The following is a 19,362-nucleotide window of genomic DNA, read 5'->3' on the forward strand; positions in this document are numbered from 1 at the left end:
GTTGGAAATAGGCTACCTAAAAAAATTCATAGTCCAACAAATTCTGCATGAATACAGCTTTTGTATTGCATTTTAAGATTTAAAATTTTATTTTTTTTCAAATTTCATGTTTATTAATTTTTGATATTTTTTCTTACTAATGCTTACATCTACCACATTTTACATGACTGTCAAATACATATTTATGCTTTCTTCAAATACATACAAATATCAATTAAATGTATCTATCGATTAATGTTTTATTTGCGTATGCATATGTTTTTGTTGTATGTAATCAAAAATTGTAAAAAAGGAAACATTTACTAAAAATATTAGTATTGCAGTTTGATAGTTACAAACTGAGTTAGGTTTTCTTTTATTTTTTATTTTTTGTTGTTGTTTTATTTAAATTTTATTTTTAACTCTACTTCGCTTTATATTCCAGTTGTTGTTGTTGGCATAGTCTTTTGGGTGTACTTTGTTTTTGTTTTCTAGTTTCATTACAAATTCATTATTAAAGTAATATTTATATATGTATGTGTGCATGCACACCTGTGTGCACAATAACAGCAGCGCGACATTTAGCAAAGGTTTGAGTGTTTATTTAATTGTTATTACTTTTTTATATTTTTTATAAGAACATAATTTATATTTTTATATAAAACTGGCGCTTACACACTTTCTTCAGTATTTCGTCAAGTTCGTTCTTTTATTTGTGGTGCGCTTTTTGATGTTGCTCCACAAATGGCGGGACCTACAGTTTCAAGCCGCCTCCGAACGGCAGATATTTTTATGTGGCGCTTTTTTCTGGCAAAAGTACACTCGGAGATTTGTCATTGCTTGCCAGGAGCGACTGCTATTAGTAAGAACTGTTGCTTTTCTCTCATTTGGCATTTCATGCCCGGGGTTTCGAATCCGCACCAACTCATTCGGTAACAGCATCTCATTTTTTCTTCATTTTTTTATAAAAATATAATTTATACCGCAACAAAAAGCATATAATTTAAAGTTTTAAACTTTGTAAAAAAAAATCAAAAAATTTTCAACAAGAATCCGCGCTTTTTAATCAGAATTTTTGCAAACTTTTCAGGTACGCAGTTTTGTCATTCAACCCCTTTGGTAAGAGCAGCTCATTTTTTTTACTTTTTTTATAAAAATATAATTTATACCGCAACAAGAAGCCTATAAATTAAAGCTTCAAACTTGGTAAAAAATTAGAAAAAAAAATTCAACAAATTTCATCAAAATTTCACACTTTTGAAACAGTTTTTTTAGAAAAATTTCGAGTATGCCATAGTCAACATAATTCTGATATATACTCAATTTTTTTAACACGATTTTTTTACATGAATTTGATTTAACATCAGTTTAAAATAAAAAAAATATTCTTTTTTTACACGATTTGTTTTGCTTTAACACGATTTTCAATATTTTATGAATTTTTCTTGAAACTCTTAGATCAAATAGAGTGAGATTTTTCGATGCATGCACGAAGCGCTTAAATTAGTCTCAGGAAAAGTCGCTGAGAATCGGTGGATTTCGCTCTCGCCATTTAATAATTTGTTTTCTAATATATTTAATGAATTAAAATGTGTAAGCACGAAATAAATTTGTAATATTATAAAATAAAAAAAAAAAAAAATTCTAAAAAGAGTTTGTTTTTTTAATAAAAAATATTTTTTTTCTAAAAAGAGTTTTCTACACGATTTTTTTTTAACAAAAATATTTTTTTTCTAAAAAGAGTTTTTTACACGATTGTTTTTAATAAAAATAAATATTTTTTCTAAAAAGAGTTTTTTACACGATTTTTTTTAATAAAAATAAATTTTTTTTCTAAAAAGCGTTTTTTCTATACGATTTTTTTACACGAATTTTTTTAAAGGAATTTTTTATGAACGACAGTTCGATGTAAAAAGACAATTAAGTGTAATAAAATGCAAATCCGAGGTGAAAACAGTTTTTTGCTGCCGGTCATGCGGCATTTTCGCCATATAAACAAAATTTCTGGCAATCGTGAAAGGTGGGAAATGCATAACACCGTAAAAAAAAAAAATTATCAAAAATCAACGCGCATTTTGAACTTGCAATTTACATACTTACTTAAATGACCTGATCGAGGATCTCAACCCGTTAGCGGATTAAGGTCGGCTGTAGTTTATTTTACACAAATTCAAAAGGCTATGAAACTACACATTTGAAAATTTTCCCAAACATCTTATCAAAAAGTTTCAAAATTTTTAATAAAATTTTTTTTAATCTTTTAAAATTTTATACAAAGCTTCAAACTTTGATTGATATGGCTTTTATTGTAGTATGAACTAAATTTTTATAAAAAAGAAAAAAAAAAAAAATTATAAAAAAGAAAAAAAAAAAAATTTATAAAAAAGAAAAAAAATTTGTAAAAAAAAAAAATTATAAAAAAGAAAAAAAAATGTATAAAAAAAAAGTTAAAACAAAAATAAATAAATGCTCAATATTTGAAATAAGGCCACATACTTCAAATTTTTCTAAACATTCTGATCATAAGTTTGAAATTTTTATGAAATTTTTTTTAATCTTTTAAAATTTTATACAAAGTTTCAAACTTTGATTCATGTGCTTTTTATTGTAGTACGAGTATGAACTAAATTTTTATAAAAAAAAAATGTTATAAAAAAAAAGAGAAATTTATAAAAAAGAAAAAAAAATTTTATAAAAAAAAAGTGCAAAAATAAATAAATGCTCAATATTCGCAATACGTCCACATACTTAAAATTTTTCTAAAAATTCCGATTAAAAAGTTTGAAATTTTTATGAAAATTTTTTTAATCTTTTAAAATTTTATATAATACAAAGTTTCAAACTTTGATTCATATGAGTTTTATTGTATTAGGAACTAAATTTTTTTAAAAAAGGAAAAAAATTATAAAAAATAAAAAAAAGTCAGAACAAAAATAAATAAATGCTCAATACGTGCAATACGTTGCGCTGCTTTTATTGTGCACACACGTGTATGTGTGTAATTATACAAATATGCCTTTATGCTCTATGCATTTATTAATTAATAGTTTTCATAGTTTTCTTTTTGTATCTTTTTAACTTTTCTTTTTGTTTTTGTTTTTGCACCATACAAAAAAATTACAATCAAAATACAAATAACTACAATTAGATATACTTTCGAAATGTTTTCTCTCAAAATTTGTTAAATCTCTAATTCTTATAATTCATAGCTGTTTGTGTATTCGTTTTTGTTGTTATTGTTGTTGTTTGTGTTGTGCTACGCGTCTTCTTACTCTTAAAAACATAATAAAATATATGTATGTATGTATATGTGTAAGTATGTAGTAATGTTTGTGTGTCGTTTGCTGCATTCGCTCGTGCGTTTGTGTGTGTGCGTGTGCTAACTTATGCCATATATTTGTATGCATTTATGTATAATAGTTTATGGGCTGACAGCAAAGTCGCAAATATCCAAATGCGCAAAATGATCCATATGCAACTTTGTATATGTTTGTGTGTGTGTGTGTGTGCGCGTTTGTCTGCACCATTTTCAATAATGTACTGCTTTGCTTTCTGTTTCTGTTTTTGCTTTTGTTTTTGTTTTTTTGTTTATCTGATGCGCATGCGTGCATTTACTTATTAATTCTACTTATTTCTATTCTATCAGCTTTCAACTGTGGTCGAGGAAACGCTGTGACTAGTGGTTAGTAAGTGTTCGGGAATGGGTATAGGTTGAGTGCGCAGCGGTTGCTTCTTCTGTAAAGAAAAACAGAAAACGAAAAAAATTACAATTTTTTAATAATAAAATATTTAAAAAATAAAAAAAATTTACCACATACCTTTCTTCTAAATGGAAAACAGCCAGCTTTTTCGGGCACCGGCGGCGCATTGATCAACAAATCTGGCGTTGGACTATCATCGACGCCGAATACATTCAGTTCGCGGAAGCATTCCGTTTCCATCATTTCGGTTTGCCACGAAATCGACACGGAACCAGTATTGAATTTACTATAGAAATTCGTATCGGAATCATCGATATTCACCCCTTTGACCGTAGAGAATTGTTCAATGTCAAGCACATCCTTGGCGTAGACGGCATGAGGCTATGGTAGGCATAAGGAATAGAAATATGATAATAATTTATAAAATATAATTCGAGCGATAGTTTCAAATTGAATGCACGAAACAAATTTATTTGATTATTTCTAATGAATTATTTTGGAATAGGGGCTGTTTAGGCCACACGCTAAATTCTTATAAATTAATACCGCCTACCGTTCCGACTGTTGCAAACAACTGCTTCCAATCGCTGCAACGTTAAGGCAGTTAGCCTCGCCATTTCCCCGCCGAACAGTTAAAACGTTAACTGTGTTAAACGTTGTTCGGCGAGGCTACTTTCGTTATATCATTTAAATTTAATATCATTTCCAAATAGAGGACTACAGGAAAAGGACGTGTCAGCCATCGTTAGGTAAGAATATTCTAACTTTAGTGTATTATTGTCTGTGTCATTAATGTACATACATATGTATATATGGAAATACAAAATAAATTATTGATAACAACAAAATACTAATACACTTTTTTCTTTCCATCAAAATATCATCGGAACGACCGTGGGGGATCCACATACAATCCCTTCAAACTGCGTCGCAGTCTGATGAATACAGAGGCCAGAGGAGAATAAATAGCCCATGGTTATAGTCACGAGCCTGAACATAGACAGCCTTTGCGCTAAAATAACTGGTTATCTAAAAAATTCTGCAGCTCCTGACCGTATAACTCAAGTAGATATTGCCAGAGCTGAACGTGGAAGTTGTTAACACTAAATTTTCGACATTCAACCACTACTTCCACCGTCAATTGGAGTGAGCTATGAACAAAGAAACAAGTTCCGCAAGGTCACTAGCCGCTAGCACTTAGGGCGCGGAGAAGGAAACTTTGCTGATAACTCACAATGCAATCGGCAGACTGGTGGTGAACTACGCCACTCCAGTGTGAACGGCAGAAACGAGCGACACGCATGGAGAAATTTCAGTTTGTTAGAAATCAGTTAGAAGTTTTACGACATCATGTCGTCGAAGCAATATATTGCCGCCGATAAAAACTAAATAATGGTTGCGAAAGAACGTAATATTAAATTAAGCTATCGAAGAAATTTCCTATGGGATATCTTTTCGGTTCTCGTTCGACCACCGAAATTAAGCAGCGTCGGGTGCGGTTAGTACATGGATAGGGGACCGCTTGGAAACTGCGCGTGTTGTTGACATTTGGCGTCCTATGCTTCAACTAAGTGTTAGATGATCTTATATACATATATATATATATATGTATATATATATATTTATATATATACCGTCGTGGTAATGCTCTGTCTCAAAACGAATCGCCGAAGGAAGGAGCGACTGCACGACTGAAGAAAAGGCGCTAAGCAACATTCAATAAACTTATGATTTCATTAAGGGGTTAGGGGTAGTCAGAATATTCAAAAAATTGGATTTTTTGGCATTTTCTTAAAGTATAATATCTTGAAAATATTGTGTGAAAATTTGAAGTGAATCCGACAAATACTTTTCGCGTTATTCAACAATTAACAAAGGCCGCTCGGGTGCTCCGGCGGTCGATAGAAAAACTTTAAATGCGTTTTTTCTCAAAACTATGTTTTTTGAACTGGTGAACACTGAAACTTAAAAACTGCTTTTGAAAAACATAAAAAAATCGTGCTTGATCGAAGGATTTTTTTTTTTCAAAAATTTCGACTTTTTTTAACAATTAATTGTCGGTTTTTTTCTCGAAAGTGTGAAAAATATTTCCTGAGGTCGCCATATTCTTAATTTTGAAAAAAAAAAAAACAAAACAAAGCTTCGATCAGGCACAAGATTATCTATTAATAAAACTAATTTCTCTTGTCCGATTGATTTTAGATGAATCTCCAAGAACTTGTGATGATCCCCGCATGAGACTTCTGGAGAAACGGGCGCCACACAAACAGCGATAACTTTTACTATTATTAATTTTTATTTTTGAAATTTTGCTAAAGTCCTAATTTTTTCGAGCTTCTGACTGCCCCTAACCCCTTAATGTCAGTAGTATTTAGCGTCCATAGTTCGCGACCATAGGTAAGCACAGGCAGGATTAAGGTTTTGTATACCCTTAGCTTTCGCTCACGAGATAATAATTTAGAAAACTAAGACTTATTTGCTGCTAAAACTTTATCATTTATTGTCAATGATGTATGCTTATTGGCCGATATTTTGATACCCAGATAGGTAAATTCTTGTACACTCTCGAATGCAACCAGAATGCAGTCAGATTTAACCTTCCTTTCAATCCCATCTACAGAAGCTGTCAAGCAGAAGCGGTGAAGGAAAGTCTTTTCGACTATTTATGTGAATGTCCAGGGCTAGCTAGGGCAAGACATCACACTTTCGATAAGCCGTTCTTACAAATTAGTGACTGAGATCTCAGACATCGAGATAAAGAATTTGCTGCTATACTTGGATCTCACAAAATGGATCTGACTTAAAAAAAACACCCACAAGACATCATCACACGATTAAAACGGTAGTTTAACAGAGCTGATCGCTAATTAGGATTATTTCAGTAAAAATATTCAACCATTTCAACAACACTCTCAAATAAATTGTCTCTGCTCAGCAGACCATCATGCCTTAAACCGGAGTTGGATCGGACCATAAATTTCGCTTTCTCTGTGTTAATTCTTAGTCCAGCATTTCATATAATAAATAAACCAGCCCCGATTCTTTCAAAGAATAAGAAAGATGTCTTGTCTACAAACACTTCTCTCACCTTTTGTATGGTGAAAGCTGTAAAATACGCGGACAACACGATTAGACGGCGAAGAAATGGATATCCAATTATTCGTCTCGGGCAAATTGTTCAGAGGTCGGCACTCATTGGAATCAGTGGCACACTTCGAACGACGAAGAGTAGACGGGGGGCTGCACTTGGACAGGGCCGGGTGAACTTGTTCACGGATGGATCGAAGTTGGAAGAAAAGGTTGGCGGAGGAGTTTTTTGCGAGGAGCTCCACATCAGACTCAAATTCAGGTTACCGGACCAATGCAGTATGTTCCGCAATTAAGAAGGCAGCTGATTGGCTGCTCACATGCATACTAACTGTCAGGAAAGTAAATATTTACTCCAACAGCAAAGCGGCCATTCGACTGCGTCCGAATTCTTTGACATAAGCCTTATCTGGGTTCCTGGTCACAGCGAAATTGCGGGAAACTGTGAGACGGATGAACTGGCCAGACAAGGGACATGTGAGGTGATTTCCCCGCGACGGGAAAGAATTGGGATCCCCCTGACTACCTGCGGTCTGCTCCTGGAAAGATGAGCTTCGCGCCAACTCAGCGAGCGTTGGGCAAGCCAGATTTTTCGAAAAAAAATATTTTTCTTAACATGGAACACCTACACAGATGGCTCAAAACTAGACAACAGAGTAGGTGGAGGGGTTTAATCCGATAAACTCGGAGTTAGCCAATCTTTTCGCCTACCTGATCATTGCAGTGTATTTCAGTGGCAGTGACTTACGGTAATAAAAACGAGAGTATTATCCACAAATGAAGTCTTCATATACTCGGACAGTCAAGCTGCAATAAAAGCGCTAGAATCTAAAACACACTCGTCAAAAACAGTCATAGAACGTTTTAAACTTCTAAATGACATATCAAAATACTACAAAGTACAACTTATTTGGGTGGCAGGCCACAGGGAATAGATAGATATAGATAGGGAAACCATCAATAAGGTAAATACAAGTTGGCAAAATCTCATAACATGCGAACTAAGCAAACAGACATTGCCGAAATGGAACAGCGGTCGATCAAAAGACTTGTTAATATTTAACAGAGAAGCAGTAAGAAAAATGATAGAGGTATTAACTGGTCATTGTCTAAAAAGCAGCCAAGCTAGAAGATTTAAGACTTCCGTACTTCGATTTCTGTAGAAGCTTTCGTCATACAGAAGAAGAGGAAACAGTCAGACACTTTCTATGTGAGTGTGAAAGCTTAGCGACAAGGAGTCTCCGCACTCTTGATATGGCATTTTTAATTTATGTAGCGGACATAGCGCATCTAAAACTAACGAAGCTTTGCTCGTTTATTAAAGCTACCGGATGGTTTGAAAAGGAGCCCATAGGGTAAGGATAAGTTCCAATGGTATCACAATGATCCTACGAAAGGTCTAAGTATGACGTTGCGACTGCCACCTCACCTACCTACCTAACTTGCAGCATCACAACGATTGTTGAGCAATGGAATTTATAAATACTTGTTTTCAAATTTTATTTTCAAAAATTCTATACTTACATCTGGCACGAATGGCGGCTTCACCATGCCTGCCTCCAGCCGTTTCCAGTTGATACAATTAAAGAAAGTATGTAATTTCACTTCACGCGCACCATAGCGACCATTCCGACAACCCAGTCGTACTTTTATCGATTTAGCGAGCAATTGTTGGCATAATGATTTAGCCTCATCATTAAATTTACTAGAATACTTTTCGGGATCCTCCTAAAAGGGAAAAAGAAAATAAAAGAAAAAAATCATTGGAGTAGGAACTACTTCGTCTTGAGTCAGTATTCATATTTTTTATTTATCCACTAAAATTCTTCTCGTTTATCAAATTAAAATTTTTAGAGAAATTATTTTTTTGCGTTCTCACTCACCTTCACACGTCGATCGACCTCTTCACGTTTCACCTTTTCTTTGCGCATACGGAATGGCGCCTGTCCTTCGATCATCTCGTACAATAAACAACCGAAACTGAACCAGTCCGGTGAGAATGAGTATTTTTCATTGTCAATTACTTCCGGAGCCATGTATCCTGTATTTTGGAGTGAAAGTAAATGATATTGTTAAACAAAGTTTTCATGAAAATCTTACAAAGAAAGTACAACTGTTTGCGAACACTCACCCACTGTACCAACACGCCCGCGCACCATTTCACCTTCCGGAATTTCAACGGCTAAACCTAAATCTGATATTCGCACATGCCCATGATCGTCTAGTAATATGTTTTCTGGTTTACAATCTCGATAAACAATACCCTGTTGGTGTAGATGCTCTAGCCCGCACACCACTTCGGCAGCATAGAAACGTGCGCGCACCATTTCGAAGCCCGGATCTCCGCCCATATTATAGATGTGGAATTTTAAGTCACCGCCTTTAGGAGAAAAAACAACGCAATATAAGATTTAAAAAGGTAAGAAGAAAATACAATAGAATGGAAATAAAAAATGCTTAAGAAAGCATTATGAAAAAAGGATTTTAAAAATGCCAAATAACTTAATAATATTAAAAATAGGCGGGTTAATAGCAAAGTGATACGAATAACACAGCCACTCCTCTCCAAACGACAACCTTCACCCACTGTCCCCCTGTTTTTGCTAATGAGGCTCTGTCGACCGAGTCAGGGCGGTATAACCTCTCCATCAGCGAGGAAGAAATTCCCACGCCTTGCCAGTTTGGTGGTAAAGCCAACACTCCCGGTCACAGGCTCGGATGCAGAAGGTTAATCCCCTACTCATCTTAGACTTATGGCTTACTGAAATCGAGAGGCCCTCTTTTTGGCCTATCTAAAGGGTGGTTAAATTTCAAGTGCCGATGTTGAATGTGAACCACACCTAAACGTCAAGCTTTTTTCTGCATTTCTCTTGACATTTTTCAATTTCAGATTTCAATTTGAACCATGGAAAGATACACAATCGAGCAACGCGTTAAAGTTATTCAGGCTCATTATGATAACGGGCGTTCAATTTTTTCCAATTTTCGAAGAAAATCATCTTCAGTGATGAGGCATATTTTCACCTCAGTGGATTCGTCAATAAGTAGAATTGTCGCATTTGGGCGAATGATAATCCAAGAAAGATTGCCGAAAAACCAATGCACCCACAAAGAGTGACTGTTTGGTGCGGTTTATGGGCCGGCGACATCATTGGACTGTATTTTTTCCAAAATGAGGCCGGTCAGGCAGTTACTGTGAATAGTGTTCGCTATCGTGAGATGATAACGAACTTTTTATGGCCCGAATTGGAAGATATGGATGTGGACGATATGTGGTTTCAACAGAACGGTGCCACTTGTCACACAGCTAACGAAACAATGGCTCTTTTGCGCGAAAAATTTGATGGCCGAATAAACTCACGTCGCGGCGATGTTAATTGGCTGCCGAGATCATGTGATTTGACACCGTTGGATTTCTTTCTTTGGGGTTATTTGAAAGAAAAGGTGTACGTCGATAAGCCAGCAACAATTCAAGAGCTAAAGGATGAGATAATTCGGCACATTAACGGCATAGAACCTCAATTATGCCTCAGCGTCATCGAAAACTTGGATCATCGGATGGAGGTGTGCCGCCGAGGTCGCGGCGGTCATTTGGCCGATATTTTGTTCCATACGTAATTGAGCCATACCAATATTATCTTAATAAATAGAAATGACAATAATTTCCTAAAAAAATTGTATTTTATTCAAAATCAACACCGGTTCTTGAAACTTAACCACCCTTTATATACATATGCCTTATGCAATATAATAATACTTGTAGAAAACAACAGAAGTTATAGAGCAAAATCAAAGTCAGATTCTGACTATGGATAATTATCATCATACGCTTCTTATGAGAAGTTTTTCAAGAGAAAAATGTCTTTTGGGGCTACCCATTTTCTATTGCGGGGTTGACCGCTTTAACGCCAATTCAAAGAAAAAACTTTCGCGGGTATGCGTAAAACAACTCATTAAAATTTCATTGCCATCAGACGGACGGCGTAGTAATGCAAACGCGCCAAGAAATTAAATGTTTGTATTTACAAGTATATTTAGGAAGAAAATAAATATTTGGCAATTCAGTAATTGCCCACATTCATATTCATATTTTTACGACAACTTCAATGCGAGTAAAAACAGCCTTACGAAATACAGCAACCGCCCCAACCATTTGCTCAAAAGAATGCTTGAGAAATGACAGCAAAATAAATGTCAAGGGCAGAACGAAAATTGGCAAAAGTAGCTTGCACCTTCCCCTCCCGCACTCATTTGGGTGGTACTCTGTAGCTGTGCCAGCTATTACGTGACGGTGACATAAAATTATTGTTACTACACGCCTATTAGATTAAGTGGGACGAATATTAATACAGCAATAAAAAATGCATAAAGACAAATATTCGTTGAGGAACATAAACCACAAGACAAGTTTTAAATTAAGATACAAATAAAGTTTACTAAAAATTATTATGTATGTTAAAAACATTTTAAGGGGTTTCTGAAAATTTGATTTTTTTTGCATTTTCGTAACTTAAAAACCGCTTGATAGATTTCAATAAAATCTATACTGCTTTTGAAAATCATACAAAATTCGTGGCTGATTGAGGGATTTTTTTTTAAATTTCGATTTTTCTTAAACAGTTAACTGTCGAAAAAATCTGGAAAATATTTCCTGATTATTATTACTGCCGAGGTTTTTTTTTTTTGTAAAATAAAGCAACTGACTGGCAAAAACGAAATATTGAAAATCATAAATGGTAAAAGGTTTTCCAATAACAGGTGTTATTTTGAATAGCCCGCTTTTTCGGTAGATGCCACTTCTGAAGCTGTCATTTTTTGATATTTGACAAGTAGAAACTACGCCATTATTAAAAATGGAACCGTACGCGTTTAAACAACGCATTGAAATTATTAAAATTCACTATAAAAATGGTGAAAATTTGGCAGAGACGGTTCCAAAAACTCGAACATTTTTGGGTCATCGCGAAGCACCTTGTCGGACCGCAGAATCAGGTACAGAAATTGGTGAAAAAATACGAGCTGTTGGGACAAGTTAGTGATGTGAAGAATAAAACCCGTGCACGTCACTCAAGAATAGCCGAAAATATTGCTGTTGTAGCTGAAAGTGTTGAAGAAAATCCAAGTTTGTCCATTCCTCGTCGTTCTTTCGAATTAGGCATTCGACAAACGCCATTACACCGCATTTTACATAAAGATTTGGGTCTTAAGCCTTATAAAGTCCAGTTAACACAAGAACTCAAGCCGGCCGACCATCAACGACATCGTGTCTTTGCTGATTGGGTCGTTGAAATGCATGAAAATAATCCGGAATTCCATCGAAAATCATCTTGAGTGATGCGGCCCATATTCAGCTCGGTGGCTTCGTCAACAAACATAATTGTCGGATCTGGAGCTCAGAAAATCCAAGAGTTATTGTTGAAAAGCCTCTCTATCCTCAACGTGTGACTGTTTGGTGCAGTTTATGGTCCGGCGGAGTCATTGGACCTTACTTTTTCGAAAATGAAGCTGGAGCAACAGTTACGGTGAATGGATTGCGCTATCAGGAGATGAGTAACGATTTTTTATGGGCGGAATTGGATGGAATTGATCTGGACAACGTTTATTTTCAACATGACGACGCTAGGTGCCACACAAGCAACGAAACCATTGACCTTTGATCAAAATAACACCTCTTATTGGAAAACTCTTTAGTACGAGAATGTGTCAAAAAGTCAATGTTAATTGGAACAAAAAAAAAAAAGAAGATAACTCTCTTTAGCTAAAAACAAGCTTATTTATGAAAATAGTTTTCCTTTAGTTCGATAACTTCATCCTACTGGGAGATTCTCCAAATCTTTCAGGGCCAGCACATAGCGCGGTCTCAGGAGGCATTCGAAAAAGATGTTTGCTTCATCGAAAAAGATGATTTTCGTTCATGTCCAAATCTCTTACTGTTGAGAAGTTTGTTTGGAAAGAGTATAAGTGGCCGCCGTAGCCATATGGATTTAAGCGTGACCACCTTTCGGAATTCAGAGAGAAAGTAGGTTCGAATCTCGGTAAAACACCAAAATGAAGAAAACGTTTTTTCTTAAAGCGGTCGCCCCTCGGCAGGCAATGGCAAACCTCCGAGTGTAATTCGTATATGAAAAAGCTATTCATAAAAAGCCATCGGGCGTTCGCAGGCGGCATGACACCGAAGGCCCCTCCATTTGTGAATCCACAACGATCAGGCGCTTGGAAGAGGACCTCGGACAAGTACACAATAAAGAATGTAAGAGCTAAGTGTGCTGTCGCTGCTGATACTATTTTCGTGTTCGCTCTAGTAATATGCTGGTGATTTGAAGGTGTATATGTGAGGTTTCGATCGCAGGAGTTGACATTCGTTTGAAGCGTAAAGATCCTTTTTTATCTGACATCAAAAATGTCTACGTTCGTCCAGCAAAAACAGCATTTGCGGGAAGTCATGCAAGTGTAGCTGAAACGTGTCGTATATTGATCAATATTTACGGTGATCTCGCTCCATCAAATACAACTTGTAAAGAGTGGATCGACGCTTCCAAAGTGGCAATTTCGACGTGAATGATAAAGATCGCGAAGGGGCATCGATTCGAAATTCGAAGATACTCAACTACAACAATTATTGGATGAAGACGCATGTCAAATTCTTGATAATATGTCTAAAGAGTTGGATGTTGACAGATCAACCGTCGGTAAACGTTTGCACGCGATGATAACGGTCCAAAAAGCAGGTAACTGGGTGCCACATCAATTGAAGGAGAGGGATTTCGAGAGACGTTTGGTGACGTGTGAGATGCTTCTTGAACGGCAGAAAGGAAAACGTTTTTTGCATCGCATAGTCACTGGCGATGAAAAATGGATCTATTATCATAACTTTAAGCGTCGAAAATGTTGGTGGCGCCCAGGTGAACCAGGTCCATCGACAGCAAGAAAAAATATTCATGCTTAAAAAGTTATGTTGTGCACCTGATGGGATCAGAAGGGTGTCATCTATTATGATCTCCATCTTTACTACTGTGAACCATCATTGGCGATCGTTACCGAGCTCTCAGACAAAAGCGGCCGGAATGGGACGGTAGACATGACAAACTAGTTTTGAGGGGATATTTACAGGTACTGAATTGGGAAATCTTGCCCCACGCGCCGTATTCCGCAGACATTGCACCTTCAGATTACCATCTGTTCCGATCAATGCAGTCAGCCCTTATTGGAGAGCGCTTCACTTTTTACGAGTGCATCGCAAACTGGCTCAATGAATGGAAGGAAGCCAAACGAACTCGAATTTTTCGTCAGAGGAATTCGTATGCTGCCTGAATGATGGAGTAAAGTTGTAGCCTCCAATGGCACATACTTCCCTAAATATAATTTTTTATTAAATTGTTTAAATAATTCGTAAATTTGAAAGAACGGAAACTTATTCCCATACCCAATAAAAACCTCAGAAAACACAGATTCAGACTTTGTACGAAATTCACAAAAATTTAATACCGTAAATGGAAAAGAAAAAAATATTGTCATCAAACTTTTCAACTTTTGATTTTTTTCAGAATTTTTGGAAAATTTCTGGGTATGCAGTTTTATGGTCCAGTTAGTTTTGGTAATTTAAGTTTGAAGTCGCTCAAAAATCGTACTGGTTTTTGACAAGTTTTCTTGCGTATTGAGAATTATCTGACGAACTAATCAGAATTTAGCGCACTTTCTGTTGAACGATGCTGCTTGACAAGCAAAATGTAGAATGAAAAGTGGCAATGCCTTCTGCAATAATTTTCAGCGACTTGTTGAACAACCCACGGAGCGCTTCAAAATTTATTTTTAAACTTTCTTCTTCTTCTTAATTGGCGCGATAACCGCTTACGCGATTTTGGCCGAGATTAACAAAGCGCGCCAGTCGTTTCTTTCTCGTGCTAACCGGCGCCAATTGGACACACCAAGTGAAGCCAAGTCCTTCTCCACCTGATCTTTCCAACGCAGAGGAGGCCTTCCTCTTCCTCTGCTACCACCAGCTGGTACCGCATCGAATACTTTCAAAGCCGGAGCGTTTGTATCCATTCGGACGACATGACCCAGCCAACGAAGCCGCTGGATCTTTATTCGCTGCGCTATGCCTATGTCGTCGTAAAGCTCATACAGCTCATCGTTCCATCGTCTGCGATATTCGCCGTTGCCAACGTGCAAAGGTCCAAAAATCTTACGCAGAATCTTTCTCTCGAACACTCCAAGCGTCGCTTCATCGGATGTTGTCATCGTCCAAGCTTCTGCGCCATACGTTAGGACGGGCATGATGAGAGTCTTGTAGAGTGTTAATTTTGTTGGTCGAGAGAGGACTTTACTGCTCAATTGCCTACTTAGTCCAAAGTAGCACTTGTTGGCAAGAGAGATTCTACGTTGGATTTCAAGGCTGACATTGTTATCGGTGTTAATGCTGGTTCCTAAATACACGATATTATAACTGTCTACAGGGACGTGGGTGCCGATACGCGAGTGCGCCGACTGTTTGTTTGAAGACAGGAGGTACTTCGTTTTGTCCTCGTTCACCACCAAACCCATTCGCTTTGCCTCTTTATCCAGTTTGGAGAAGGCAGAACTAACAGCGCGGTTGTTAAGGCCAATGATGTCAATATCATCGGCATACGCCAGCAATTGTACGCTCTTATAAAAAATTGTGCCTGAGCGATTAAGTTCTGCGGCTCGTACGATGCTCTCCAACATCAGGTTAAAGAAGTCACACGACAGCGAGTCACCCTGTCTGAAACCTCGTTTGGTATCAAACGGCTCGGAGAGGTCCTTCCCAATTCTGACGGCGCTGCTGGTGTTGAGCAACGTCATCTTACATAGCCGTATTAGTTTTGCGGGGATACCAAATTCAGACATAGCGGCATACAGGTAACTCCTTTCCGTACTGTCGAATGCAGCTTTGAAGTCGACGAAAAGATGGTGTGTGTCGATTCTCCTTTCATGGGTCTTTTCCAAGATTTGGCGTATTGAGAATATTTGGTCGATGGTAGACTTTCCAGGTCTGAAGCCACACTGATAAGGTCCAATCAGTTGGTTGACGGTGGGTTTCAGCCTTTCACACAATACGCTCGCTAGAACCTTATAGGCGATATTTAGAAGACTAATCCCGCGGTAATTGGCACAAATTGCAGGATCGCCTTTCTTATGGATTGGGCAGAGCACACTTAAATTCCAATCGGCAGGCATGCTTTCATCCGACCATATTCTGCATAGGAGCTGATGCATGCACCTTACCAGCTCCTCGCCGCCATGTTTGAATAGCTCAGCCGGCAGTCCGTCGGCGCCCGCGGCTTTGTTGTTCTTTAGCCGTGATATTGCTAAACTTAAAACTTTAAACTTTATATTTGCTTTATTTTTTACTGAACTTGTTGGGTGTACACTAAATTCTTCTTGTAATCTATTTTCTTTATCTGATGTTTATATTACTGTACATATTTCAGTATTAAAAAAAAAATTAAAATAAATATAAAAATAAAAATAAAAACTTAATACTGCAAATAAAAGTAGAAATTCTCTTTCTCCCATCAATTCCACTCACCATTCATTATCGTTAGCACAAGGCAGAGCGCATCTTTGGTCTCGTACGCATATGCCAAATTAACAACGAAGCGGGAATTAATTTTCTGCAAAATCTGTTTCTCTATAAGCACCATCGATTCGCCCTTGCGCTTTTTTATGCGCTTCTTTTCCAGTTTTTTGCAAGCGTACATTTTGCCAGTGGCACGTACCTGAAAAAATGGGAAAAACGTAAAGGTGCATGAATGAGTAAATAAAGTGCGCACGTAAAAAGTAGAATACATGCAGCCATACAGTTATAAGTGAGCTATATGGTATGTAGGTATGTATTGGGGATGTACATTTCTGCGATTTTTACGATCCCGAGATTTTCGGGATTTCATTTATATAAGCTCGGGATCACGTGATCAGTCTTGCGATCTCGATATTATTTTGAGTTGAAAAAAGTGACACCAATATTATTTAAGAAGCTCTTCTCCCATATAATAAATAAATCGATTTTGAAAATATTTTTTTATTTAACGTGAAAATTATAATATCATTAGCAATAAAACATGAGACGTAGTTAAATTGATATGTATTTAATATAATAATACTTCAGCGCGTATATCTGGCATGATAAAGAAACATAAGGTGTGTTAAATAAGGTTATTGTGTGAAGCAAATTACTGCAACTTTTTACAATAAAGGAGGCTTTATTTCACGTAAAAAAGAAAACCACCACAAAAACGTTCAAATACTAGGTTGTTCAATACGTTTTGCGGTTAGATAAGAGAAGGACTAATGACTGCCGACCCGGAAATATCAGCGGAAATTCTTCATCCCCACATCACCGCCGTCTGCAGCAATGAAAAGTTGCCTCCGTCCTGGAAAAAAGGAATCATAGTGAAGCTGCCCAAGAAAGGCGACCTGCGTGACTGCGGCAACTGGCGAGGGATAACCCTACTTAACACCATCTACAAAATTGTAGCCGTGATCATAGAAAGCAGACTCAAAGATAACGAACGCTTCTTAAGAGACGAGCAATCTGGGTTTCGCCCTCACCAAAGCTTCATTGATCAAGCCAACACACTTCGTATTATAGTAGAACTATTAGTTGAGTGGCGCTCCCCTGTGGCAGCCATTTTGTTTTGGTGACATCTTTTGTTTATTATTCAGTTGTTTATGCCAAATCATCATGGCAAGTTACACGATTGAACAGCACGTTCAAATGATAAAACTTTATTACCACAATGAGTGTTCATTAACGCAAACGTTGCGCGCATTGCGCCCATTTTTCGGTAGACGTGGTGGCCCTTCCAATTTCTTATGGCCCATATTGAACCAAATGGACCTAGACGACATATGCTTCCAGCAGGACGGCGCTACGTGCAACACAGCAAACGCCATTTTATTCCATTTCAACATCTACCCGCCCTTATTGAAAAACCCTTTACATACATGCTGTTCGTAGACTTTAAGAAGGCGTTCGATACTATCAAACGAGACGAAATATGGCTGGCATGAAGTAGAAAGGGAGTTCCCGCCAAGATAATCCGTCTCATCAAAGCCCTCTACAAGAACTCCGAACTGGCAGTGCTTCACAAAGGCGATATCAGCGATCCATTCACTACCAATGCGGGCGTAAGGCAAGGTTGCCCCCTGCCGCCCCTTCTCTTCGCGATGACGTCATGAGCCGACTGATCTTGCACCAAAAAGGCATCGTATGGAGTTTCACCAGACATCTTGACGACATCTGCCTCCTCTGTCACAAACTCTCTGACATATAAGCAAAGGCGGACAAACTCGTCACGTTGGTACGCACGTGGAGGTCAACAACGTCAAGACCAAAGCTATCAACCACAACAAATATATTACAGTTGATGGGTGCCCGGAGAAATTTGTCCAAAGCTTCTGCTACCTCGGCTGCATCATCACGGCAGATGGTGGAGCAGATGAAGATGCCAACTGCAAACTAAACAAAGCAAGGGCGGCATTCGGGCGAATGCATACAGTATGGGGGAGTTCGCAAATCTCCAGGCGCACTAAACTACGAATATTCGGCTCCATATTGTTGTACGAAAGTGAAACATGGCTGATCTCTAACACCATCACACAGAGGCTACAATCCTTCATCAACAAATGCATCTGCAGAATAATCTGGCCCAACACCATCAGTAACGACGCACTGTGGAGATTAACGAACAAGGAACCCATCCTTCAAAATCGAACGCAGAAAGTGGCGATGGATAGGTCACACATTGAGAAAACCACCAGATAGCATCACGAGAATGGCACTGAATGGAATGTTCCCGTAAGGGAGCAGAGGGCGGGGACGACCAAAAAACACTTGGAAAAGCTCGATGTTGCGGGAACTAGCAGATGCCGACATCTCATGGGACGGTACAAAAATAACAACACAGAATCGTGTATGATGAAAGAGTCTTGTCGAGGTCCTATGCTCCCGAGAGGAGTGAACAAGGAGAAAATACTGGACATTGCTACCAGCCTACATTTTGTTCTATTGGTACACTCTTCATATGAAGATATCTGAAGTTTCATTTCATTATTTAGTATCGACGTGTCACGGTATTTTCTACTACAAATGTGGAAAAAGTATAAGGACTTTTCGCCCTCAATTGGTGCAATAGAAAGATGGGTGCTGAATTTCAATGTGGTCGTACAAGCCTTGAAGACGATCCACGTCAAGGACGTCCAAAAACAGCAACAGCAACAACAGAAATCGTAGAAAAAACACAAAATATCGTATTCGAAAGTCGTCGAGTGACTGAAAGGGATTTAGTAGAAGACCTAGTCATCTCATTGGGAAGTGTGAGCAATTTTTTTATTGAAGTATTGGGTTTGAAGTTTAGCGGTCGTCCCTCAGCAGACAATGGGTAACCTCCAAGTGTATTTCTGCCATGAAAAAGCTCCTCATAAAAAATATATTACGTTCGGAGTTGGCTTAAGCTGTAGGTCTCTTCATTTATGGAAAAACATCAAGACCAACATCACGCCACAAATAGGAGAAGGAGCTCGTCCAATATATGCATAGGGTTTCAGAAAGCTGGGTGCCGCATTCGTTAAC

At 37.5% G+C, this 19,362-nt stretch overlaps 1 protein-coding gene across 1 annotated transcript in view; it reads right to left on the reverse strand.

Annotated features, from left to right (window-relative positions):
• Positions 1-2,843: 2,843 nt before the first annotated feature.
• Positions 2,844-19,362, reverse strand: part of LOC129238140 (G protein-coupled receptor kinase 2) — a 35,928-nt gene continuing 19,409 nt past the window's right edge. Inside the window, exons 6-11 of the mRNA XM_054873178.1 lie at positions 16,318-16,507; positions 8,899-9,147; positions 8,651-8,808; positions 8,292-8,495; positions 3,798-4,061; positions 2,844-3,714 (exon numbers count right to left, since the gene is read on the reverse strand). Coding sequence (XP_054729153.1) covers positions 3,622-3,714; positions 3,798-4,061; positions 8,292-8,495; positions 8,651-8,808; positions 8,899-9,147; positions 16,318-16,507 — 1,158 coding nt within the window. The 3' untranslated portion in view covers positions 2,844-3,621. The remainder of the gene's footprint in view (positions 3,715-3,797; positions 4,062-8,291; positions 8,496-8,650; positions 8,809-8,898; positions 9,148-16,317; positions 16,508-19,362) is intronic.

Source organism: Anastrepha obliqua, chromosome 1 (assembly GCF_027943255.1).
Source record: "Anastrepha obliqua isolate idAnaObli1 chromosome 1, idAnaObli1_1.0, whole genome shotgun sequence".
Classification (NCBI taxonomy): Eukaryota; Metazoa; Arthropoda; class Insecta; order Diptera; family Tephritidae; genus Anastrepha; species Anastrepha obliqua.